The sequence below is a fragment of the Grammomys surdaster genome, unplaced genomic scaffold (genome assembly GCF_004785775.1).
Source record: "Grammomys surdaster isolate TR1022 unplaced genomic scaffold, NIH_TR_1.0 126679, whole genome shotgun sequence".
NCBI classification, from domain to species: domain Eukaryota; kingdom Metazoa; phylum Chordata; class Mammalia; order Rodentia; family Muridae; genus Grammomys; species Grammomys surdaster.
The window spans coordinates 2,060,822-2,088,756 of record NW_021621467.1 but is presented as its reverse complement, the minus strand read 5'-3'; the positions used below and the strand labels follow the sequence as shown (position 1 = coordinate 2,088,756).

At 37.6% G+C, this 27,935-nt stretch overlaps 1 protein-coding gene across 1 annotated transcript in view; it reads right to left on the bottom strand.

Annotated features, from left to right (window-relative positions):
- Positions 1-3,197: 3,197 nt before the first annotated feature.
- Pros1 (protein S) overlaps positions 3,198-27,935 on the bottom strand; it is a 68,884-nt gene continuing 44,146 nt past the window's right edge. Inside the window, exons 8-15 of the mRNA XM_028761164.1 lie at positions 25,204-25,325; positions 22,812-22,927; positions 18,981-19,170; positions 14,899-15,066; positions 13,363-13,531; positions 7,407-7,555; positions 5,591-5,816; positions 3,198-4,498 (exon numbers count right to left, since the gene is read on the bottom strand). Of these exons, the coding sequence (XP_028616997.1) occupies positions 4,338-4,498; positions 5,591-5,816; positions 7,407-7,555; positions 13,363-13,531; positions 14,899-15,066; positions 18,981-19,170; positions 22,812-22,927; positions 25,204-25,325 (1,301 nt within the window). The 3' untranslated portion in view covers positions 3,198-4,337. The remainder of the gene's footprint in view (positions 4,499-5,590; positions 5,817-7,406; positions 7,556-13,362; positions 13,532-14,898; positions 15,067-18,980; positions 19,171-22,811; positions 22,928-25,203; positions 25,326-27,935) is intronic.

Genomic DNA, 27,935 nt, shown 5'->3' with positions numbered 1-27,935 from the left:
ATTTTTGTTTTGAGTTCCTGCCTTCACAATTCCATCAGGGACAGATTGTGACCAAGACATTTTAAGCCAAATCATCCTTTACTCTTCAAAGTTTCTTTTGGTCATGTTGTTTTGACATTGCAATAGAATAAAAATAAGATAAATATCAACACTAAACATTAATTTTTGATGTGTCAGATAAATAGTTTAGAGATATTAAGAGAAAATAACTTTAAAAATCTATTATATAGTTCATGTGTTGAAGCCTTATTCCGCAGTCTGTGGTATTAGGAGTTGATAGAACCTGTAGACAGTGTGACACGGTAGAAGGATGCTATGTCATTGACTAGAGTCTTTGGAAAGCATACTGCCACCTCACATGCCCACCCTATTCCCCTTCTCAGCTTTCCTAAAGTACACAGCTTTTCTCCTAAAGTACTCCAACACAGGCAAAACCAAAAGCTAGAGTCCTATGAGTATAAACTGAAACCATAAACCAAATTAAAAGTCACATCTTTCTGAATTGTAGATTACGTATTTTGTGAAATGAAAACTGACTAATACATCTATAAAGAGTTACAAAGAATCACACCAGACACTTTTCTCATTTGACTTGGGTCTCTTATATTCTCTTCATCTCCAAATCTAGCTATCTGTATATCCATGATTTGCTCCATCTCACTGTGCAGGTGTCCAAAGCAAGACAGTGTTTGTCACAGTGTGTGGTCCCCACAAATACATGATGAATGCCTGAGAATTTTATTGTCCTCCACGCTTTTTTGATCTAGAAAGTGCTCAGGATCTGTGTTTGTTAGAGGAGAAGTGGACAAGAGTGCTGAACATGAGATGACCAAGAGATCTGAGACTAGTGGCTCAGTTGACTTCTATTATTACACAGTGTAGGAATTTCCACCTCTGGGAGAAGTTATTTAGCAATTTACAAGTCTTCACACAATGACTTTTAGCTTGTGTTCTCTTACAGAGAAACCCTGGGTGGAAGTGTGTGTGTGTGTGTTTGTGTGTGTGTGTGTATGATCTGTGATCTCTAGCAGATATTTGGCCATTAGCTTTACCTCTAAGCCATTAAAACATCATCTCTACCAGTCAACATCCTCATAGTGGACAAATTATCAAGGTATTACCCTCCCCACTCTTCCCTTACTCCATTGTCTATTTCTGTGGGGTTTTTTCTTCTTTCTTTTTACTTTCTGTAGCAGGCACAGAGATTTTTGTGATCTGTTCACAGATAAACACTATCAAAACCAAGAATGTTAAATATGCTTCAAAGGAAAAGATGTATTATCTGCTTTCTGCCAGAAGGCTGGGAATGGGTGTGGTTAACGGCCTCTAACCCAGTGCTATCAGTAGGACCAGGCCGGACCAGGCTCTCCCAGACTCTTTCGTATCTTGGTCATCCTCCCTAGACTCTTACCTTTGGCATCGTTTCTCAGTCAATCTACATAATCCATCTTTATGGGAGATGTCACAAGTACTTTACAAACGGGAGCATCAGAGAAGATCATTGGACTGGACAACAGGGAAATTTAATAGAAATTTACATGTGTCCTCATTCAGTCAATAGCTCCACTGGGAATTCATTTCTCCCTCCTTATAATCCCCTACAAAGGAGTCTCTGCTACTGAGCTCACCAACCTCAGACTCATATCAAAATCACTTGTGCATGAGTCAGCTCCTTTGCACAAAACACACCACAGCAGGAGTAAGATATTTTTCTCTACTGTTTTTTCCAGACAATCTCTAGCTCAAATTCAATTTACATAAGTGACATAATAATGCAATTTGCATAGCCCAATTAAGTATCATCACATTATCTTGGTTATATTAATATGTATCAGAGTCTTACAGGACTCTGGCACAGATAAGTTCACCTTACCCTTATACTCTGAAAACACAAACACAATGTAGGTTGATACCAATACTTCAATAGTTGATCCAGTTTTCAAAGATAAGTCTCTGGAAGTTTGAACATGGATGTGGTGGGTAGCCTATGTGAAGGATCATCACAGCAGTCTTGTTAAGGAGTGAGGGACTGATATGGGAGCCCTGAATAGAAGCTACACTGTTTTAGTTTCCTAGGACCACTTGAAAAAAAAACAATTTGAAACTCCAGTCACTGGAAACCAGAGAGGTGTTTATCAAGCCCTGATAAGTGTCATTTCCTATGTAGATAAATGGAATTAATTCTTCGTTCTTTCTACCTCCACTGAGTCCTGAAAACTAGACATTCCTATTCCAGAGCATATATCAAAATTCGTGGCCAAATCAAATATTCTAACTGAAAATCTAGACCCTTCCTTTCTAGGTTCCTGTGAGTGTATCTCAAAATATGACATTTAATTTTTTTGATCTCCTATATACCTCACTGTATATAGGAAGGTTTTTCCTTCTGATATGAAATTTGGAATTGGTCTCTAGCACTGTATATATATGTTTAAATGAGGAGTACAGAACCTCCAAAATGAGATTCTCTTGTGCCTTCATTTTATTAGCATATTTTAACTAAGTATGCATAATTCTGTTTCATTATAGCATTTCATGCACGTACATAAAACATTTTGATCACATTCACCATTTTCTTCCTCTGTGTTGAATGCATATGTATGTAGTGGCGGGGGTGTCATGCAAATGTGGAGTCATTGAGTATCTTTCTTGATTGCTTGTCATCTTAACTTTTGAGATACTATTTTCTTACTGGACCTTGAGCTAATTTCTGCTGGCTTGGCAGCCAGCAAGCCCCTGCAATCTACCTATTTCTGCTTCTCTCTACCAGTTCTGGGTGTTGAAATACAGGGCACCACACTTGGTATTTTTTGAATGTCAAATCCCTAACACAATTTGTCCTCTTTATTGTACAACACACACTTTATCCCCTTAAATGCCATCTCAGTCCCATCCTTCCTTCTCTTTTTAGACCAGCATAATCAACAGCTTCGTATTTTTGATCACTTATCACAAGTAGTGGGAGAAAAGTTACACCCTGCAGTGATCTACACAGTGTCCAGCAGGCTAAAGGTACTCAGTATGTGTTACTCTTGCTCTCCTTCCCTTTCTGAGCCCCACTCTACAACCAACACAACCATTCACCAAGGATTTACAATTTCTAGTCTTTCAGTTCGAGTTCTACTATGCTCTGTGAAGACTTAGATGATGGTTATCTAGTTTTATGCTATGAGTTGTTTAAATAAATAAATTGTTCATGTATTTTAAAAATATCATTTTATTATGTTTCACGTGATGCAAAATATCTACAGTATAATAAAATTCAATTTCTCAAACGGCAACGACGTGTCTGATGCACACCTGAAATGATCGTCGATTCCAGAAGAACAACAAAGTGGCCTGCCACTTGCAATGTACAATCAACAAATATTGGACAACCTTACCTCCGTACTTCTGTCATTACAAAGATAGAGCATGGGATAATATTCAGCATCCCTCTTATCATTATTCTTTTGTTAACAATCCACTCTACTTTTCATCACTTTTTTAACTTCAACAATCACATTCAAGGCTCCTATAGTAATTAAAACTCAATGTGAAGTACAACTATGAATTTCCCGATGTGTTCACTTTCCCTCCCACCATTAAGGATGATTGCCTTTCTGACTCTAACCTTGTGTGCGCTCAGCAGCCTAGGTTGAGTGATGTGTCCACCCAGTGTTCACGCCTCTTATAGCATAACCTGATGTCTCTAATAGAAACCAATGCCTTTGAGACAATATTCATGTGCTGCTCCCGTGAAACTCTGCCCTTGTTCTCTAATTCAGTGAAGGTGTTGGCTCAAGTGTAAAGCCAGGTAAAAGAAAAATGAAGCCTAAACTAGGTTCTCCCCACTCCAAGGAATTACTTTGGAATAAAGCTTTGGGACTTTCCATTCAATTCATCTGTGGTGTGCTATCAGCTCTGTCGCTTTCACAAGGCAAAAAGCAATAACAAAAATATAGTGTCTCTCACCAACTGTTAGCATTTAGTCATATGTGCTTTTGTTTGGGTTTAACTGATTCGTCTTCTGAGAAAAACAGGACATTTATATGCTAGTTCCATGATGATGAACCTTACTTTTAAAATAAAAAACTAAAGAAGTGTCATTTATTATAGGAAATAAATTGAAATTTAAATGTTTCATGTATTTCATTATTTAATTTCTAGACAGCAATGAGTGCAAGACTTTTCAAAAATGTGATTTATATAACAAAAATCTGAAAGACAAAGTACCACATCATATTTAAACAATCCACATCACAGGTAACACCTGCCAGCTGGTGATAGGAACATGAGCATAATTACAACAACAACAACAACAACAACAACAACAAAGAGATATTATAAAACAGACTTTAGAAGTTCTTCTGGATTTTCTTCACTGATGGACACGAGTGAGCTCTAATGTCATTATGTTTAGAAATGGCTTCATCCAGATCCAGCTGTATACCGTTGATGTTCACTTCCATGCAGCCGCTGTAAAAGGCGTTCACTGGTGTGGCACTGAAAGAAATATCTGTCGAAAGAAACAGTGTCCAACACTTCAGCTCTTATATGTTTACAATTAAAAGAATTACTCACACTTCACAATTCCAAACATATTCCTACAGGAAAAATTACTAATGTGGTTCTATTCAGCAAACATGTTATGCTGGGCATGGATCTCAGCATATCATGAGTTCTTCTGATTTCATAAATGCAATCATTGCCAACCAAACTGAAGGAAAATGTTCATACTTGAAGAGGAGAAAAGAGCGTGTGCTTATGATACTTCACATTTACTATAAAATAGTATATGTTGGTTTCTCTTTAAAACTGAGCAACATTTCTGTATGATTAGATCACCTCTTCAACTGGAAATTGTGAGGTCTTAGAAATCCTTCTTAAATGTCATGGCAAACACATCTTTGTATAATTTCTGGAATAAAAACTGGTTTTTATATTTCTCAAGAAATAGTTTCTGGCTGAGTACAAAAGCAAGTCATAATAAGAGACTGGCTTTTACGTGATAATATTATCCCACAAAACAACTTCTGCACTGGTCCTCAGTGAGTCATTTGAGGTCATTGGTGCCTTTGGGCTTTGCTGCACTGGACTTGTGTTACGAAGGTTTGTCCTACTTGTTTGTGTAGCTTCCGAGTCTCCTAAGAACTAGAGTCTATGACACCTTTCTCTCTTTTTGGCATTTCTTTCTCATAGATTTGGAGTTACAGTGGACATTCTCTTGTGCTTCCTTCTCAAAATACATTATGCCAAAAATAGATACTTCAAAGTTTATACCTTCAGCTTTTCAAAATAGTGACAAAATCTGTATCTAGGAGCTAGATGCATATTTTAGGAATCCTCTTCAAGTCTGGCCAATGTCACTGACATTATATATACATTATTTTAGCCACAATTTGACCTTAAGCCACAAAATGACCATTAAGACATTATCAATTTGACCAGGCATGATAATATATGCTTTTAATCCCAGCATTAAAGAGGCAGAGGTAGGTGGATCTCTGAGTTCAAGGCCAATCTGGTCTACATAGTGAGTTCCAGGACAGTCAGACCTGTATACAAACTATTTGATTCAAAACATGTTTGTAGAATGGAAGAAAAATACCTGGAATGCCACCCAGGTAAGTGGCCACGGTTCCTTTCATTGCTTTGTCCAAGATGTCAAGTTGCCTTTGAAGATCTTTCGAGTAAATGACATCTTTTCTAAGAGGGGTCCACAGTTCCAGTCCATTTTTGTTAACGTTACATTTCAGTTGGGATTGCTGATCCGAGCACAGAGTTATGGCCTCTAATCGAGCCACCACTGAATTTTCAACAAATACCAGAATATCCTAAACAATAGAGCAAAGACTTCATATAAACAACACTGAGGCCAAAGCCACTTAGGAATGTGTGCTTTTTGAAATTCAAACCTAAATTTCATAAAATGATAGAGACTCTACATTTAAATGTAAAGTTGCTTACATTTTAACAATTAATTTTCAAATACCCATTAGTTTTACAAGCTCCAGGTTTAATTAAGATGCAATGTATACTGATTTCTGAAGATTGAGTTACATCAACTGAGTTGTATAGCCAAATAGAAGAAAGTAACATGATGTACCTAAATTCTACTTGTGTCTCCAGATCTCTCTAATTGCAAAAGTTATATATGAAAAAGGAAGAGTGAACTTTGTGTTGGGGAAAATTTGAGTGCTCTAGTATGCATCAAAGCAGAAAAACTCCTCTGTGCCATCCATGTAACCACACAGACCAGGGACAATGTGGGGAAAGAGGCCTGAGAACGAGACCAGTATTGTGAGCCACACTTACAGTAGGCAGCTGAAGAGTCTCAAAAAAAGAGAAATGTTTTATTTTGCTGGAATTTTCAAAATATTCAACTTGTTGGGAGTGAGCTCTGCTGCTAACTTGTAGACAGTAAAGAAGAAGTAGAAAATTTAACCAAAATAGAGAGAGATGCTATGATGCTTCCCATATAGTAACTGTAGTCTGAAATGGTCTCTTAGGGTAAGATATTTATGGTGAAGGGGAAAGTCTATACTTCCTGACTGTGGATTCCTTAAGGAAATCTTTAACTTTACAAATATTCATATCCTTAACTCATTAAAAGAGAAAGCCAAGTCAGACATTTGGTGAATTCCTTTAATCCCTGCACTCTGCAACTGGGAGGCTGAAAGCAAGTGGATTTCTGTGAGTCTGTGGCCAGCCTGATCTACATAACGAGTTCCAGGTTAGCCAGGGATACATAGAAAGACTGGGTGGTGGAGGTTGTTACTCAACAGAAACTTACTTCAAATTACATTCTAATTTGCAAAATGAATCAACTGTTTTTGTTGATTACAGAGCAAACAAGGAGTCCAACTTTGGCATAAATTTGAGCTGTTTACAAAAAGTCGCTGCAATGCATATATGAAGAGCATAAGCAGGAAGCTATTAGCTATTAGCACTACTAGAAACTGGAATAGCATAGATCTCTTGAGAAAGTTCGTATTGTATTTCTTTGTATCAAAGACTCTCCTGTTTTTCCTAAATCTAAACTGGAGCTATTTAAACAAACAAACAAAAAAAAACAAGTGGGATGGTTTCTGTTTTCTCTTCTTTTTCTGATGTATTCAAGGGGTAAAGATTAACAAGTGCAAAGGAGAACAAACAATTACAACGGTATACTACACAGCTTCGAGTGGAATGTTATCACATCCTTATTTTGTGTGCAGGTGAATTTTCATACTACTACTCATATTATAGTGTATAGGTTGAGTTCTATGCACTTTGTCATGTCTCCAAGCAGCTTCTGTAGGAGTCTACCTAACCAAAGCTCTAGACACAAAGGTTTCTCAGTACCCCAGTATCTTCTACTCCTTGGAAATCATCCATCAAGTCCGGAACTAAAAGAGGTTCATCTAGGTTGGAAATAAAGTTACCTGAGAAGATCCAGAGCCAGAATCCACCAAGGATAAGGCAAAGGGCACTGTGTCCCCAGAAACCAAAGCAAGCATGACTCCAGTGCCAGTGGATGGGCGAATATTCAAGGTCACATTCATTTGCCAACCCTCTGCTTTAGTTACGTTTTCTATTCAAAATGATAAACAAAGTGGGACAGAAAACAATTGAGACAAGAGTAACTATTAATTATTATAATCTGGTTAATACTCAAAGGTATTTTCTGAAGCGCTAACGATGTTAATGCTTTCTCTCAATGACATTCATTACCTAAGCAAATCAGAACATGGTTGTTTTATTTGTTAAATGCAAGTGATGCCCCCAGATTTTCATTCTTCCAAGAGAAAAATTCTGGACTGTGATAAAGAGTACTCCACACTTGCCACTTTCTCTTCAACAACTCTTCATCTCATGCAAATTCACCAATGTTCAGACCTCAGAGTGGTCAGACCTTATAGCACGGTTTTAGAAGGAAGTTGAATAGATTTTCTGTATTCTTTTTTTTAAGATTTATTTATTTTATTTATATGAGTACACTGTTGCTGTCTTCAGACACACCAGAAAAGGGCATCGGATCCCATTATAGATGCTTTTGAGCCACCATGTGGTTGCTGGGAATTGAACTCAGGACCCTTGGAAGAACAGTCAGTGCTCTTAACCACTGAGCCATCTCTCCAGCCCCAATTTTTTGTATTCTTTTTAAGAAAAAGTTAGAAATAGAGGTCTTCGCACCCCATCATCACTAATTCTAGAGTAATGCAAACAAAAAATATGTTCTATATACAGGTAAAGGTAGATAGTCTTGGAGAAATACCATGAAGTCCACAGTTAGTTTTCAACCTAGATTGGGAACTTTGCATCTGTGGTAGTCTTGTTTTACTATTTTAATCTTTTAAATGACTTGGCTAGTTACCTACCAAAATGGAGTGCAGGCAATCAGACCTATGTGTCTTTATCATCACTTTGTTTTTCAAAAAAGACAATAAATATTCACTGAATTAGTGTTTTCAAAGTACAGTCATGCACCACATAATTATAATCTGGCCAATGATGGAAACAGATATTAGTCTGTTCTGTGATGTTCACCAAAGGATGAAACTGCTCGGTGACACTGTGAGGGTTAGCTTTAATCATCATCTTGACATAACTTAGAATTAGCTCGGAGAAAATTCTTAATGAGAAAATGTCTACGTTGGATTGGCTTCTGGGCATGTCTGTGGAGGACAGGCTGTCTTAATTTAGTTAATTGATGTAGGAAGACCCAGCCCACTACACGTGCAAGTATTCCCTAGGCAAGTAGTTCTAAATTGAATAAGAGTGGATATGTTGAATGGAGCAGGAGCATAAACAAACAAACAAGTGACTAAGCATGCATTCTTTTCTCTCTACTCTTGAATATGGATGAGACTAGCTGTTTCAAGTCCCGACCCCTGTGACTTCCCTACTATGATCTGGCACTGTAAGTAGAAAGAAAATCCTTTCTCAGCATCTAGTGAGATGATCATGTGTTTTTTTTCTTTGAGTTTGTTTATATAGTGGATTATGTTGATGGATGTCCAAATATTGAACCATCCCTGCATTCTTGGGATAAAGCCTACTTGATCATGATGGATGATTGTTTTGATGTGTTCTTGGATTTGATTTGCCAGACTTTTATTGAGTATTTTTGCATCGATATTCATAAGGAAGATTGGTCTGAAGTGGGGCTGTCCAGATACTGCTTCACCTGGGTATCCATCCCTTGTACATTCACCAAAGGTAGACACTGATGTGAATGCCAGGAAGTGCATGCTGACAGCAGCCTGATATAGCTGTCTCCTTAGAGGTCTGCCAGAGCCCGAAATACACAGAGGCTGAAGCTTACAACTAACCATTGAGCTGATCATGGGGTTCCCAATGGAGCAGTGAGAGAGAAGACTGAAGGAGCTGAAAGGATTTGTGGCCCTATGAGGAGAGCAATAATACCAACCAACCAGTGCTCCCAGGGCCTAAACCACCAGCCTGGGAGCACATAGGGAGGGGCCCGTAGCTCCAGCTGTATATGGAGGGGAGGATGACAGTGTCAGGCATAGGTGGGTGAGGAAGTCCTTGGTCCAGTGAAGGTTGGACACCCCAGTGTGGGGGAAAATGTGTGTGGGGGGTGGGAGTGGGAGGGTGAGTGGGGGCGCATCCTCTTAGAAGCAAGAGGTGGGGGGATGAGATAGGGAGTTCCTTGGTGGGGGTGAAAGGGGATTACATCTGAAATGTAAACAAAATATTCAATAAAAAAATAAAAAAAAATAAAAAGAAAGAAAAGAAAACCCTTTCTCCTCGAAGTTGCTTTTGGAAATGAAACAAAGACAGACACATTTTTCAGGACATAGTCACTCATTAAAATTCACAAATAACTACCTAAATTAACCTCAAGTACTTTTAAAAATCAGTTTATAATATTAATTGGGTCTTCCTCATTTATTTTGAAGTAATAAATACATAACAAATTCCATATACTACTTGGATATATTCCATGTACTTTGAAAGAGTAAATCGAATGAGGGAATGGTTTTCTTTTGGCTAAATATTCTTCCATTTAGCTATATATAAAGAGAATATTTTCGCTGTAAGTCTTACCCAGGAAGAATATATGGAATTATTGTGAGATAAATTAAACAAAGTATTTCAAATTTATATTGAAATGAATATTAAAAATGTGTGGAAGTTATAAGGTTAAATATTAGTTATGAAGTAAGTTTGTTTCAAATTATCCACAAAATAACTTAAAGTAATTATTAGCTACAGTGTAACTTATTTAAATTTCTTTTTCTGGAAAATTTTCTTTAGCAAATCAGGTTCTGGGAAGGGGACCTCCAACGATCATTTCTGTTTTCCTTTTTCCCTGTAAGGCCAAATAAGGAAGCCAGAAGCCAGAACTCACAGAGAGCCCCAGAGTTACAATTAATGACAGTTAATGTCCTACTCATGAAGATGACCCTGAAATAAAATAGAGGAACTGCCTACTTGTCCCTGGGGCATCAGGAAGGATAACACTCTATTCAAACTGCACCCGGAATATAGCTTTTCTAACAATTATAAGGCTAATACAAAGAAACCTCAATTAACATCATTATTAATACTGAAAATAAATTGAGTTCTTATTAGCAAGATTCCTAGCACTGGAGGATGGGTAATTTGACCTCTAGTGACTAGAGTCTCGTTGGAAGTTGCTGAGTTCTCCGATATCACCCTTACTGCCTTGAACAAAAGGTATGCCCGCACTCACTATTTAAAACACTCCATAGACACTTTTAGGATAATTACACAACAACTGAAGGTAATTGCTCAGCTCTGGATAGTAAGCCTCTCCTGCCAGAACCACTTTGCTATTGCAGCCCTCTGTGAATAACCTTCTGGATGACCCTGTAATGATTTCCACTTAGATCAAAGTAGTAGCACTGACCCTGGACCACCTAGCAGAAAAACTTAGAAGGTGAGCGAGTACTAAAGAGCCAAACGCTGAGATTTGAGGGAAGGTGCCTACTGCAGCTATAAACGCAAGCTGTTTGGCTCACTGTGCCACTTCCTTTGGTGTTGAAACACGAGGACTAACAAACAGCTTTTTCTGAGGTGATCTTTTCTTGCCTTTTTTGTTTGTTTTTTTTACCAGCATGAGCTGAGCTGGTAATATGAATAAAGAAGCATAACAAACAACATCAAGGCAACCAGGGAGACACTGTTGAACTACAGTGGCCACTGGAACAACAGAAGAGTTGCCAGCAGGCTTAGCTGGAATTAGCTGCGAGGCAAGCATCTGCTGGACAGCTGATGAAGTAGCTGAACAGTTAGAGAGTAGCCAGAGGAGGAACAGGAAATGGCAGAAGCAGAGAGGGCGGAGAACTAAGGATGAAAGTTAAAAGTTGTAAAGAACGGAAAAGAAGCCCTGCAGGCCATGGCTGCTGGAAAAGTTATAAAAGCTGTAATACCTTTAGGGACAAAGGGTCTCAGATAGCCCAGAGCCGGGAACTATAACGGCAGCTGCTGTTACTAGTTGTGGGATTGTGGAGTTTCAACTTCCTGGGCTGTGATTACAGAACTAAGGATCCTAGTTCTCAAAGCTTGCAGAAGAGGTGCACCGCTAAAGGGTGACCGCGGCTCTCGCTGCCACCACTTACTATTACTGTCAAACAGTAGAGGATGAAAAGCTGCCAAGGATCAGGACCCGAGGAGCTTTTCATTGCTCACTCTTGATTTCCATGCAGGTAGAGCAAAGATCTCAGCTTGTCTGTTGCTAACAAGATCTGCCTCCCGGGTACCTGCTTTATCCGAAGTAATAGCTGATCAGTAATCCACCCACCACTGAGCCTGAACACTGGCCAGTCTGGTTCAAACATTCTACATAAATTTGGATTCCTAATTTGTACAAAAGAACCTGAGCAGGAATCACAGGCAAGAATCTGTCCTACTCCAACAGACATGTTCCTTTGTTCCAAGGCTGCTACCTGGCTCACTGATGGTCAGAACTGTATCTTCCATTCAGCTTGAGCAGCGATCCTGACAGCAAAGCAATTCCTGTACCCCTTAGTGTCCAGACTCCTACCTACTGTCCCTGGACTCAAGAACCTGATTAGATCGCCCAGGTAATCACTACTAATATATGAGAAGGTATTCAACTTAAGTAGAAATTAGGAAAGTAGTATTTAAAACCATAAAATTTAAATTTGAACAGATTGGAAAACTTGTTTTGAGCACAAGCTTTCTGCTTTTAGTAATTTTCACAATTAATAATCTTTAGGAGGAAATGTAGTAAGTCAGGTATGAATAATATATCTGCAAGATCTTTGACGGAGAAAATCTAATTCTAAAATTCTCATACAAAGGGCAGGATGTGTAACTCAGAGATGTTCACAGCAAGTTATTTGTAAAGGTGTACACAAGACTTCACTATCACCCCAGTCTAGTAAGACTTCCGACTCTACTTACAGAAACAAAAATAAATACATACATAAATAAATAAAAATCTAACCTCTTGTAAAGCAGCCCTGAACCAAACAAAACTTAAATTGTATTAGCACACTTTTCAGAGCTATTAAAAAATAATGTGTGGGACTAGGTGATAGCAATTTGTTTGACTCACAGTTGTACAGGCTGGACATCTAAGTAGCAATGATGGTGGCTCTTGTGAGGCTTGGGGTAGATGGAGGGCCCGTTACATCAAGAAAGATCTCAGGAAGAGAATGAATCTAAGGAACAGTGTCCTTCATGAAAGGCCCTGCTCTATTATAAAATCCACCCTTCAAGCAATAATTCAACAAGTGGCTCAAATCCTCTCTAAATTTAGCAATATCCCTCCATATCCAAAGGAGAGGTGTGCCTATTTCCAGACACAAGTGGTATTCATTCTGGTCTCTACTATTGCATGTAAAATACAATAAGGAAAGAACATTTGGATGGATCAAGCTCACATGGACACAGATGATGCAAAAAAAAAAAGATGATAGATAAATAGATAGATAAACTTTTAAAAAAGAAATTAATTTATAATTGTGAGTATGTTGAAGGCTCAGAGTAAGCTACATAATATGTGTAAATACACAGGCAATCTCATCAGAACCAGAAATTTTTAACACAGATCAATGGAAATGATAGAAATGAAAACCAATGCCTTCTATGCATTGATTACTGAATTCAAGCCAACTGCAAAAGCAATGAACCTTAAAACGGGTCAACTGAGTTGACGCTCAGTGAACCAGGCTATATGCCAGTAAACTTTAAGTAATAATAAGTATAGTAACAATCCACATAGTTCCCCTACAATACTTGAAAATTTTATAAGTATTTAACCACACAAGTAAGACAATGGCTGTTGTAGCAGCTACTTACTGGGCAATGAATTATCAGGGTTTGTCAGGGGATGTATTTAATGATTAATGAGAAAAGAAAAATAAAGCAGGAGTCACTTACTGTAGTCTATGTTGAATTGAGCAACTCCGGAACCAGGGTAGTAGGAGCCCTTCTCCACCGTGAGGAAGCAATGTTTATTTTGTTTTCCTTCAATTATTTCCTTTGCGCCCAAAGCTCCTTGTTTCATCAAATTCCAGCCTCGTATACATCCATCCAGACGAGGATTAATCTAATGCAACAAGATATAAGTCAAGGAGTAGATTTTAAACATATGCGGGAATGTAAAATGACTTTAATTGATCTTTAGTATAGGTTGCATTTGGATAGAAACCCCTTTTTTGATAGCTTATTAAAATACTTTTAATTGGGTTTAATTTTTCCTTTCTGATGGATAGTACTTGGCAGTAAAATAGACTATGCTGCTGCAGGCCTGGAGTTGGGTCCTGATGATACTTACAATCTGAGTTCCTACCTGTTTCTCTACTTCAGCCAGATCTAGCAGTAGTTTCTCTCTGTGCTTATGGAGTGGCCCTGGGCTCTAAGCTGCTTCCTGTCTTTGTGTGTGTGTGCATTTACAATACAGGTTAAAGTGGCCCAGGAAGATTCTAATCTTCAGGAACAAAAGGATCACATTCTTTAGGCTTTAACAAAGTATCCAGGCAGCTTCAAGATGTCTGGTAATGGTTTTATAAATGGTTGATTCTTTTTGAATAATTTGCTTTCTCATTAAAGTACCATAATTCATCAATTTCAAAAGTTTGGAACATTCATCCTGATATGGTTTAGCTAATCCAACTTAATGCTACATAGAAATCTATTAAAAGTTAAAAACAACTGCAAGTTGTGAAGACAGAAGTGTAGATAGATACATAGTAGTAAATATTTAAATTAGATCAACTGGCAAGAACATGAATTCAAGTGGCATTTTAAAACTCTTCAAAGATGGTGATTAATTTCTTGAACTCTATTCAATGGTTATTTGAGAAGCATTGTATTCAGAACATTGTATTCATCTGCTGTAACTAATATTTCTTATAAGGTGTTCAATCTACCCTATATGCTTGCTACCCATAACCTTCAAATTTATTTCTTAAAATAAAGCTAAGAAAGATGATTGGCTTCTACAAGATAGAGCTAGAGCTAGAGCTAGACCTAGACCTAGAGCTAGAGTTGGTAGAGGTAGAGGTAGAGGTAGAGGTAGAGGTAGAGGTAGAGGTAGAGGTAGAGGTAGAGGTAGAGGTAGAGGTAGAGGTAGAGGTAGAGATGTGTGTGTGATTAAATCTATGTTTTTGTACCCTCAACAGCTGAGTGTACAATATTATAATGAACACTGAGCTGACGACTTGAGAATTTAACACACCCACTGCTTAATGAACAATGCAGCAATTTAAATGGACACAAAACCACAAGGCTCATTTTCCCCTTTCCTTTCTATAATTTCAATGGTCTAAAGTTCTTTCCCATGTTCAATACAAGTTGTCACATTTGGTATGTTTAGCAAAATGACTTTCCATCAAGTGTCACGAAAACACATCTTCGAACCTATGACAGGTAAAGGAATCCACCCAAGATGAGAGGAACAAGCGGCACCATTACCGGTTTAATGAGTGCACTTTCCACCTTCCGAGGTAAGCCTGCAAAGTATATTTTGGTGTCCAGAAATCCATCAGTAGGTTTAAAGAGGCTCCCGAGTTTATTTATATTCATCACGGCCTCCTTGGCTATTTTAATGCTAACACTGTCATCTAATTCTTCCACAGACACCTGCAATTACAAAGACAAAGCAAGCATCAATGCATGGCCACATGATATACTGGTTTGAAAAAAAAATCAGAGTGTTCCATTACATAATTTTATATAACAATTAATTTAATATAATTTCCAATTTGTTCAAACTCACTTGAAGAACATAATTGTGATAAGTGTGATAAAAACAAATTTTAAGGTTATAGAACTGGATCTCAAATTAAAAGCACATCTTACTTTAAAAAAAAACTAACATTCTTAATTATAATCCCATATGCACTAAAGTAAACATGAACCTCTTTACCTGAGGAAAATTTTAAGTACTCTTATTTTGCAACTTACTTTGTACATACAGAATCAATGAAATAATAAGTTTGTAATATAAATCACAAGAAATTAGTAATGTCCAGCATTCTGAGTAGCATATACAAATTGTAACTTTTTCAAAATAGAAAACTAGTCTTTAAAAATCAAATGCTTGTTTCCACTCATTTTCCTGGCCGTCTGGGCTTCTCTCCTGTTTTCCCATACATGTGGGGGACCTCTAGAAAGTGACAGGATCCCAGGACTCAGTGGGATAACCTTAGCCAAAATGCCCAACAGTGGGGATATAGTACCTGGGAACACCACCTCTAGTAGATAGACGGGACCCCCCCAGTGGAGGGAAGGGGACACCAACCCACCTTCAAAAATTTTGACCCAGAATTGTTCCTGTCTAAAAGCAATGAAGGAACAAAAATCAAGAAGAGAATGAAGGAAAGGTCATCTAGTGACCAGCCTAACTTGGGATCCATCCCATGAGCTGGCACTAAACCCTGATACTATTACTAATGCTATGATGTGCTTGTAGTCAGGAGCCTAGCATGGCCGTCTTCTGAGGGGTTGTACTCAGCAGTCTATTGAGAGAGATGGAGATACTTACAGCCAACCATTGGTCTGAGGTTGGAGACCCCTCTGGAAGAGTTGGGAGAAAAAATGAAGGAGCTGAAGGGGATGGCAACCCTATAGGAAGACCAACAGTGTCAACTAACTGGGACCCCTAGGAGGTCCCAGAGACTAAACCACCAACCAAAGAGCATACATGGGTCCTGGCACGCGTGGACCCTGGCACATATGTACCAGAGAACTGTGCTGTCTGGTCTCACTGGAAGGGTATACACCTAATCCTGTAGAGACTTGGTGCCCCAGGGAAAGGGGATGCCCGGAGGTTTGGGGAGCACCCTCTCAGAGGCACAGGGGAGGGGGGATAGGGTGAAGAACTCTGGGAGGGGGGACGGCAAGGCAACATTTGGAATGTAAATAATTAAAATACTTTTTAAAAAATCAAATGCTTGTTTTTAAAAATGGTTGGAAGTGACAGTAAGCATGAATAGTCATCTATTCCATCTGAAGATTGTCGCTGCGATTCCCTCAAGTAAGACTGCCACACTTACAATGCAAAGGCTTACGAATCAATAACAGAAAGCAAAGGATAGCATGAAGACACAGTAAAATGTAATCGTGATCTCATTCTCTTTGTATTGATTTCTTGGGAATTAATTGCTAGCCACTTGAGTCATGTAGCCATCACACATCTCTGCTTTAAGAAACTTTTGGTTTTTGAAGTGTGTAAATCACTTCAATATTTTCAAGATGTAGTTTTGCATTTCCGCGTTTTTAAAAAGAAGTTGGGCTATAATTCAAGACACATGCTTCTAATTCCTGTACCTGCACACATGACCCCTGTGAGTAGAAATTTGCATGAGTAAGCTGGGCTCCCTTGTAACTCCAGTTATCCACTGCTGATATCATATTACTGAAATGAATACCAATTTAAAAACATGAACAGAATTTTAAATGAAGACTTACAATAAAAAATTTCCCCAGAATGTGTTCACTGTCCCCCACCCCGGGATGAACACCCGCAATCAAAACTACAGTCATTGCTCTGAGTAGCTGCAATGCTCTCCCAACTTCCCCCTGCTCTCCATTGACTGGTTTCCAAAAAGCCATCAGATTTTGATCAGAATCATTCTTTACAATGAAAATCACATTCTGTCACTTTTCAAAACTATCGAGGGACTTCCTATGCAGCATAAAATCCAAGTCTTCACTATGGTCCCCAGAGATCTTTATCCAGGTGGTCATATTATAGACGTCAATTTTGACTTCATTTTTTAAAATCTCTTCTTCTTTTCCATTCCAATTCATCTACACTCATCTTTGTGCTGTTAGTCAAACATCCCAAATACATCCTCCCCCATGAGACTGGGAATTTGCTGTTTACATTACACAGAATCATTTTAGGATCTCACCCATATTTTTCCTGGCTTGCTCTCTCAAGCTGCTTCCCAGATATAACCTTATCAGGTCAGCCCCTCCGATTTCACAAGCTCAGTGACTATGTGAACACTCAGTGTCACACCATTGCCTTGTCTTGCTTTCGTCTTCACTGCATCAATAAGCACTTGACATAATTTATCTGTAGTTTGCTGCTCAGTGTTACAATGTAAGCTTCATATGAACAATGACTACATCATTGTAGGCTTACCAAGTAGAATAAGGATTAGCAAACATAGGGCTCAATAAATACCCATTGAATGAGTTGCAATACCAGAATAGGGATCATACAAAATAGGTAACAAAATCACTTATAAAGCAACATAATTTCCTTAGGTTTTAGCCATGATAATTGTTTAATCACAACACAGCATGTTTAATAGTTCTTATGCAACATATAACAATTCAAGATCATGTATTTTAATTTTAATTTGTTTTTAAAATATATTTTGAAAATCTAAGATAATTTAAGATTAAGGAAACAAATGCTATGGAATAAATGTCCAGTTTATAGACTAATTTAAATGAATGTTTTTCAGTTAAAGTGATACACAAGCATGAGGGCCTGAGTTTTTGTTTCCCTAGCACTGTTGGTTACAATGATGAACACCATAATTCCAGTGCCAGGGAGGAGGAGACAAGGAGATTCCTGGAATCTGATGACCTGTTAGTCTTGCCAAATCAATGAGTGCCAAGTGAGAGATCTCCCATGTCAAAAAATAAAGTCCAGACACCAGACTTCAGATTAAGCATATATGCACAGGTAGGCTAATACTACTCATGGACACAAACAAACTTACAAACACACACACTCTCTCACATATTATATAAATCTTATATAGGGCGATTTAAATTAAAATATGAACATATCACTAAATACTAGTCTAAAAATGACCATAGGTACGGAATATAAAACCTGGAACTGAAGCTGGGTCCCAGCATCTATAGTCATACCTCCAAGAGCCCCCATTTAAGGTGGAAACTCTTGAAAGAGCAGCAGAATGCAGAAAGATGCTGTGGCTCTCCCTCACGTCTCCCCACTGTCAAAAAGGAGCAATCTTTTCTCCAAGAAAAGTCCCACTTTTAGTTAAACTGATTAAAAAGATTAACTCAATTATTAATAGAAAAGAAATTGATAATATTATGTGAAAATGTTAAAGTTCTCTGGTTACTAGATCTCCTAAGTATATACTATTTGTTCAACAATGGCTACTTAACTGTATACATATACTTAAAACTGAATTCACCTCCTGGTGCCGCTACTATATGCATTTCTCTAATTTAAAAAAATTTCTCATGACAACTAAGGGTGGTTTTCTTTGATTAGGTATGTCTTTATATTAACTATACCTGTTAATGATTTCTGACCTACAGGGGCGACCCAATAATTCACCCAAAAAACAGCTACTAAAAAAAGAGTAAAAATTTAAAAACAAAGCAGTTTGAACATGGAACAATTTCTCAAATTGCTATCAAGAGTAATTGGGTGTAGAATCAAAGTCCTAACATTGGTTGATCCAACATATTTTGCTTTGCTTTCACTTAACAATCAGATTATAATTTTACAAAAAGTATATCCAAATAAAGAGATTAATATGAAATCCCAAACATACCATATTCCATATACCATTGTTAATAACATTGCCTCCAGTTGTGATTTGGGTCGAAAACTCATTCTTAAACTGAACTTCAATCTTTCCATCACGAAGTGCAATCAGGAGCCAATTTGAGTGATCGAGAGATTCTGCATACAGTATGATGCCCTCTGAATCATATGTCCGAAAATCAAATTCAGCTGAAAATCTAAACAAAGAGACAGTCTTCTTGTGAGAAATTCAGAAGGTTCAGTGGCTCCCCCAGCACACACACCTTGGATGGACAAACAGTACTATACAAAAAGAAGAAAAATTCCCTGAAATTTAAAGATTTTTTTTTTTAAAAAAGCAGCATTAAACTGTTCACAGGTTGTTTCTCATTCCATATGTATTTCAAAACCTGTTTATTTGGTTTTTTGATTATTCTTGTAGTCTTTTTCTCGATGAGTCAATACATTGCTATTATTTTTTTCATTCATGGTATATCTTTTGAAAGTATGTATTTTGTCTCAGATACTATAAAATATGGTATTAATACATGTGTACAGGAATATTTATACACTCTATATGTAAGAGTAAGGTGTGTTTGTGTGTGTTTGTGTGTGTGTGTGTGTGTTTGTGTGTGTGTATGTGCTTGTGCATGTGTATGATTGTACTGTATCCATGAATAAACAGTGAAAGATGTTACAATGACAATCTTGGTTTATCTAGCAAAAAACCATATGCTCCCTATGATTTCACATATTCCAGATAAGAATCACTCACAGGGCTCCATAAGATAGCTTTTAGATTATTAAAAATATAAGTAACCTTTCCTGTAATTATCAAAAAAGGAGCACTATGGCTCTGCACTATGAATCTCAAGGGCTGACCAGAAAAAAAAGGAAAAAAAGAAAAACCATGACCTCAGAGAACCTTTGTAGGTGCCCTGACAATTTACATAACACACCAAGTTTGTGAGAGACATGATCAGAATGCTCTGTGCCTTTGTTCTTTCTAAAAAGGTTGTTGGCTGTGTCACATGAGATTTCCAGAGACAAAAAAGGCCGCAGGCAGATTCATGAGGGAAAAGAGAATAGGAATATATAGTTGTGTCAAAAAGAAGCTAGAAGAGCTTAGCCAACAAGAGGTAAGGGCTTAGCCACCACGAGGAAAATGGCTGCTGAAAAAATCTGGGCCCCCCTCCTTTCTGGGGCATGAAAAGTTTCACAGAAAAGACAGGAAGAAATTAAAGGAGGGAAAGAGGGAAAATGAAGGCAGAAAGTAAGCAAGAAAAAAAGAAAAGCTTGGCGAAGCTTTCCAAATGCTGAAATAGCATAAATCACTGAGGTAGGATGCATGGGAATTACGCTTAACAAATCCAGCCTAGCTCGTTGTTGGGGGACAGTGTACTCTAATAATGCTTGCTGTTATCAAGACTCTGGGCATGTGTCCAGTACAGCTATTACACGGAAGGACAATCTTAAGGATTCTGTATGTTGACTGATTGCCTGCCCTTAGAATATGTCTTGAGAATCAGCATGAAGATCCCCAACACATTTGCCAATAAAGATGATTTTAAAACAAAGACAAATAGGAAAAGGGAAAAAATAGTTATATAATTATTTATTATGTAAACTAGGTAAAAGAATTTGAGTTAAAGACTTAAGACTTCTCTTTGTTCAAAGCAAGTCAACAAAAATATATATATTCCATTATCGCATATCAATAGTCACAAAGGCAATACCATTAGTCACAAAGACAGTATCAATAGTCACAAAGGCAACAAAGAAAAGAAGGTAGAACAAATATCCCCATAGTTTGAATTTCCAAGAAAATATCTGAAAGAGATAGAATGTCAACTGTGTTGGATGCAAAACACTGTAACAGGAATACACTGGCCTGTTTATAGTTAAAAAAAAAAAAAGAACTATTTCCTTTGGCATAAGAACTTATGTCCTTCCTCACAATTGTCTGAGCATTTGGCTGTTGTTGAAAATGAACTGTCTTGCCAAAAATTAAATCTGTGTTTGGTCATGATCTCCAGAAGTTGATCCTATTATGGAGATAATTTCCTTTTCTTTGAAAAATAAAGCTAAATGGTATTTCAAAGAGTCATGTTCTGCATATGTTCTTTCTGGAATGCATCACTGCATCCTGACTCATTACATTGGGGATCGATTTATTCTGTTTCAAAATTATTGTAGAGTTGAAAAAAGACAGAATTTGTCAACATTTGGCAGGGCAAAAGGAAGCAGTTAGTTATGAAAAGCAGAGGTGAAGAAATTTGTTTAAAACAAGTTTATAAATATTCATCGAGCTGTGCCTTTAATATGTAATGTATAAAAAATATTACACTTCTGAAAGTGCAAAGTAAATAAATCAATGAAGAAACTAAGGAAAGACTCTTTTCCTAATTCTGATCCAATGTTAAACATCAAGTCAGAATGAGTTGTCAAAAAGAAATAAATAATCTCAAAGTAAATACAGATATATTTTAACAGTTTTCTCCCTTTCTCTTCTTGTTCTTATAGCAAAGTTGGATTTCCAATAATCTCAATCACTAAAAATAGTATTTATTTGGAAATGTTTGTGGTGAAACTAAATATTCAAGAAAATGAAACATCTAAGACACACACCTGCTTAAAGGAATCTTAGAATAAGTTTTTTTATTGAATATTTTATTTACATTTTAAATGTTATCACCTTTCCCCATTCCCCCACACACACTCAGGAACCCCCATCCCATCCCCCCTCCTGCTGCTTCTATGAGTACCTGCCCCCACCCACCTACCTACCCACTCCCACCTCCTCATACTCAAATTCCCCCACACTGGGACATCCACCCTTCATGAGACCAAGGATCTCCTCTCCCACCTATGCCCAACAAGGCCATCCTCCCCTACATAAACAGCTGGAGGTATGGGTTCCTCCCTGTGTACTCCCAGGATGGTGGTTTAGACCCTGGAAGTTCTGGTTGGTTGGTATTTTTGCTCTCCCCATAGGCCACAATCCCTTTCAGCTCCTTCATTCTTCTCTCTAACTCGTCCATTGGGAACACCATGATCAGTTCAATGGTTAGCTGTGAGCATCTGCCTCTGAATATGTCAGGCTCTGGCAGACCTCTAAGGAGACAGCTATATGCTCATTCACATAAAACTTACACACATTCAGTTAAACTGATCAGTGGGCAATCAATGTTTAATGAAACTTAAACATTCATGATTATATAATTAGTATATTTTGAAATTTAAGCTCTGAACTCAACTTTAAATAATTTTCTCTTCTCTTTATAACAACAAAATTCTAATTTATTGCTTCTAGCTTGAACATATATGCATTGAGATGCTAACATGTATGTATTTGACAAATTAGAACTGACTGAGAAATGCACACAAAAACACTCTCCCTAATATCAATCTAACTACAAAATAACAAAAGTTGAGGCATTCGAATTGCCAAACTAAGTCACTATTTCTTTAGTCTATTACTCAAGCCAATTTGTCAATGTTTCTTATTACTTTTGAATGTAATGATACTCCATCAATACACTGATTTTCTTCACTTGTAATATATAAAAGAAGAATGAATATTTCGCAAGTGGGTTAGATCCCCTTTTACAGCTTCTTAGTAAATGCGTAATCACTGGGAAATGAAACTGGATGGGATAAAGTAAGTTTGCATTGGCAAAGTGAGCCTGGACAGATTTGAAAAGGCTCTAGTGTGGAAGCTGAACATGGGAAGATCAGCTAAATGGTAATGTACCAAAGTTATCCCATTGATGACAAATCTGCAGTGGTCCATCTTCCACCTTCCTTTTATACTTGACTGTTTAAACTGTATGAATTCCCACCAACATTGGTTCCTCACCTGGTGATATCTGGCAATCGAAATTTCAGGTATAAGACAACTCCCGCAAACTGCTCAGCCAAATATAATAATTCATAATTTTTGTCAAGATCCAGGGAAAGGCACACTGGAATCCCCTAGAGAAAGCAGAAAGTAAGGATTGATGTGTGCTGTTTGTCTTCTCTTTTTAGTTCTCAAAATAGCCTCTGAAATTCTCACACAATAGAATTTCTTTGCAAACAACAATGACTATCTTCCATTTCCTTTTAAAACTCATGCACAAAGCCTCCAAAAATACATGTGTGTGGCTTCAGATTATCTTTATTATTTCTTTCACACACCTCAGTGCTAAACACAGACCTTTTCATCAAGTTCCAGAAAGTATATCGACAATAAACTGTACAATGCCTTGTAGTAATTATATCTACAAATCATTCATTTGGTTATTAAAAGTCTGTTGTGAGGGCAAATGTGCTGTCTAGATACTCAAGGGAATACTGACAACTGGAGAGGAAATAAAACTAAGTTAGCATCTCAGTCTCTAAGAAATTTACATGAAAATGACTTGAAGTCGTGTGATCTTTTATCAAGTATTTGTTTCTTAAAGCTCAACAGGAACATTCGAAAGATGAGATTTTGGATAAAACAAAGGGCTTTTACAAGTAATTCTGCAGTTATTAAGTAGAGCCCTCCCTGGGGAATTTCATAACCATTCCAATGTGAATAGTGGTATGCTCTATAGGACATGTGGAAATAATAAGAGATTAAGCTATAAAATAAGAAATCCTACCTTATGGCCTTTCAAGTCACCCCAGAATTCCTACTTACATCCATGAATCTCCTTATCTTTCTCAGTTTATTTTTCACATTGGGTAGTGTGATTTTTTTAAAACAGTTTTTCTGAGCATATACTGACTCATCTTGGTTGTATGTATATGTGTGTGTGTATGTATGCATGTTTGTGTGTGTATATACTTATATAGTTAATTATAGTTGTACACAGTGAAATCATTATTTAGGCATTTAAAACAGTCTGTCTAATAATCATATATAATTTCACCTTCACATGTTTTAAAATGCAAGAATAGAATCACTAGCATGTGTGCCTTATTATTTCTAAAAGAAATTTAAAAAAAGAACAGAGATGAGGGGGTCAAATGTTGACTTTTTTATTCAATAAGGAAAAAATTAAAACTTCCTGCCAATTGATTTCTTGGGTCAATTATGCATTAAATGTGAGTGTTGAAAAGTGTATTTGAGACACTCTGGTGAACACAATCGGTCTCTTAATTGTGATACATTTATTGTCACTAAATCTTCTTGTGACAAGTTTGTTTCCATCAGGAAGTTTATGAACACTGAACATTTATGAACTCAGACAAGCAATCGGCACCCTGGCCATAGTGTGATACAGAAGGATGCTATAAAATATTCTCACTAATTTCTATGTTATATTCTTTTAGTGGGATTAGAGGACACTGGAGATGGATGCCTTCTTTATCATCAGCCACTTGCAAAACCAAAGAGTCCAACTGCCAGACTTTAATTACTGGTCAGAGAAATGAGACCTGAGTCCTATCTCTGGGACTGGGAGGAGACATGCCACACTGAGATGCAGGAAGGTTATTACTTGATAACTATCTAAAGTGTAAGTGATAGAATTCCAGGATCCGAACACTTCATAATGGATAACTATCTGGCTTTCTGACAAAGAACAAAGGCATGCTTTTGCCCTCTCAAGTCAGAGTCAATCAGATAGACCTGTCAATCATGTGGGCAGGAAAATGGCACTCAGGAGAGTTTTCTGTTCTAGAGATTTTATGTCTTTAAAAAGACACAAAGGAGAAAGAGGAGGAGGAGGAGGAGGAGGAAGAGGAGGAGGACAAGGAGGAGGAGGACGAGGAGGATGAGGAGGACAAGGAGGAGGAGGACGAGGACGAGGAGGAAGAGGAGAAAGACCAAACTACATAAGGGCACAATGTAATCTAGCCATTGTCCACTCTCACCTTGTGAGAATGTTCTTGATTCTTACCCCTAGAGAGCCATCAGCTCTGCAATGTGTTCTCTGGTTTCTTACCACTCTTAACCTCTGTGAGTATGTTTCTCTATTGTACAATGAATTCACCTATCTTCCACATTGTGTTCTATATTTCACCTGAATTCTTTCAATGAAGATCATTAAGCCAAAGACCAGGGATCCTGAAAACATCTGGATCTCTCATTTCCAAAAACAGGGAAGAAGTTTAGGGTTGTTTTCTTCTCATTCTCTGTGTAGCCCTGGCTGTCCTGGAACTCACTCTGTAAACCAGACTAACCTCAGAGATCCTTCTGCCTCTGCCTCCCAGGTGCTAGGATTAAAAGTGTGCACCATCATCCCCTGCTTAGGAAGAAGTTTTGGATTTAGAAGGTTTACCTCACAACTCTTCTGATCTTGGGCAAGTTTGAATCCTTTCTTCCCATCACAGTAACAAGAGTAGCCTCCGGGGTAATTGACACACAGTTGAGCACACATGTTCTCAGAGCATTCATCCACATCTGAGATGGAAAGAGAAGAACCCTTCATAGCATCTAAATGTTTGATCCAATAGACATAAATGCAGTTCCTTAGAAAACAGAATACCCACAATAGTATATTGAAACATTTGACCTGGAAGTTCCATGGAGCTGCAAGTACCATTTTTATGTATGTGTTCCAAACATTTTATCATTTTCAATAATTAACAATAGTTTAGTAATTATGCTAATTTTCTGATTTTCATCTTAGGGTCTCCATGGTCATTTGTGATTATAAAAATTTCATTTAAATCATCTCTCAATTCTTTGTTTTGAAAATAAGGAATAACTGTAAAAGAGAAGAAATCAGGAGGATAAAGGTGAAGACGTGGATGGAGAGATAGTAAAAGGAAGGAAAGATAACCTTAATGGATTGAAAGTTAAATCAGTGGAGAAACTGACAAAATCAAAAACATCAGAGTTTTTCTAATATAATAAGGCAACAATTAATACTGACCATATTGGTTTTTATTCAAAAGAGATATGGGGTAGTTTATTTTCTAATCAAATAGGAGTAATACTGTCCAAGGACACAGACTAATGTGAGCATAAGTCTTAGGCTCCAACATGGAAGCAATTTTATGAAATGTTTATAGTTAAGAGATCAAAGAAATTTATAAGTCAAGGTACTAGTTAAATACACTAGTGACAACATTAAGGAGATAAGGCAAAGTGGATAGGCTTCAGATGTTATCTTTTGTTTATTAAAACCTAGGGTTTTGTTAATAAAGTCCCAAGAGTGTTTATCTGTTAGTCATGGGATATTTAGTCTGACACAGAGGTGGTATTTAGAGAACTCACCTAAGATAAATTGTAATTAGGTTCTGGACCGCAACAATTAGAACTCCTCATAGTCACTGCAATTTTAGCCAATCTACCACCCTTTGTAGTTGCAACTTCTTTCTAATAATTCAGATCCACAGAGTTATCCACCATACATAGCTAGACAGAATTCTCTACCCATTCATTTGCTATTTGGTCGCCCTCATGACCTTGGCCATTGAACTCTGACTTTCAGGTTCAGTGTCCTTCTATATAACCAATCAGTGCATGGGCCTCATGTGCTCATTTCCTCTTCCCTGGTGATTATGCTCCCCTAGCCAGCCTTTCCCAAATTCCCTTCTCGTCATCACCAAGATGCTTTGACAAAACCACCTCTACTTCGCTCAGAAGTCCTTCATCTCCCAACAAATTAATATCTTTTGTTTTGTGTTTTAGAGTAACTATATTTTCACTCTCTCATCAACTCAGATCAGAGATCATATCACATATTAATACATGTTGATTTAATCATGTGTCACCAGTTGGTATTTCTAAGTGGAGAGTGTAGATATTTGACTCATCATTTTGCTTCCACTGTAGAGTATGACCATAAATGATGCTGAATAATGAATATCTGTCATGGTCATGTTGGGTGATATTAAGAACTTGTGGCCATAAATTTAATGATATATATTAATGTTTGTGTTTTTCAAACTTCACTGTGCTATTGCTTTCCATAATTTGAAATATTTTAACTGATCTGTCCCCAGCTCTCCACTTTGCAATAACATGTCTGAGCACAAGACTATTCCAGGGCTATGGAAAGTCCCTGAAATTACATTTGATATACCCTATTATAAATTTATGAAATTCTTATTAATGTTATCATGTAATGCATGCTCTTTTAAATACTTTAAGATACATTTCCAGAGTTAATCATACTTTAAATGCATTAAAATTATATGGTATAATACTAAAGATATATATGTACCCATTTATAAAACATTTAAAATCTGTCCGTTAGCAAATGAAACTACAATCTAGGTTATGAAAATGCCTAATGATGATGATGATAGCAGATAATAGAAGCTGTTCAGGCCATTTAGGGCCAAGGACTTTGATCCTTATCCTTGGACAGAAGCTAGAAAGGTTCATGATCTCGTCCTTGTTGGAAGCGCCCCAGAAATGCGAACAGTGTTTGGGAGTTTTAGTTTTCAGTCTGATTTCTTGTTATCATACCTCTTCTTTTACATAGCTGCCTAGAAGCTATATCTGAGGATGTGACTGAAACTGTACCTCTGATACCTGAAACAGATATTGGGGCAGGTGATTAGACTGACACCTCACTTCTCATTCCTCAACAGTTTCTGCCAGAAGTCCTCCAGTAAGCCCCTAAACAAGCAGATCAGTGGTACCCCAGTTCTGGGTGGCTGCTAGCCCACAGAAGCTCTGCTCATTTGCATCCTCTTAAACACTACCTACGAGCGAGCACATTATAAATTCCTTTCTAAAACTTAACTTCCCCGTGGTCTATGAGATTCATCTCTGTTAGGGCTAGGGCTAGGGCTAGGGCTAGGGCTAGGGCTAGGGCTAGGGCTAGGGCTAGGGCTAGGGCTAGGGCTAGGGCTAGGGCTAGGGCTAGGGCTAGGTTTAGGGTAATGCTTAATTAACAAGACAAGGACCTGACTTGTGGAGGTTCTGGGAATACTAACTAGCACCCTAAGTCCTTCATCAAGCCAACCTGAATTTAAGAAGTCTCAGTTGTAATTAGAACCCTGCTTATCTCTGTTTCAGTGAATCAGAAGTCCTAGTTTTCCTACAGAAATTGCC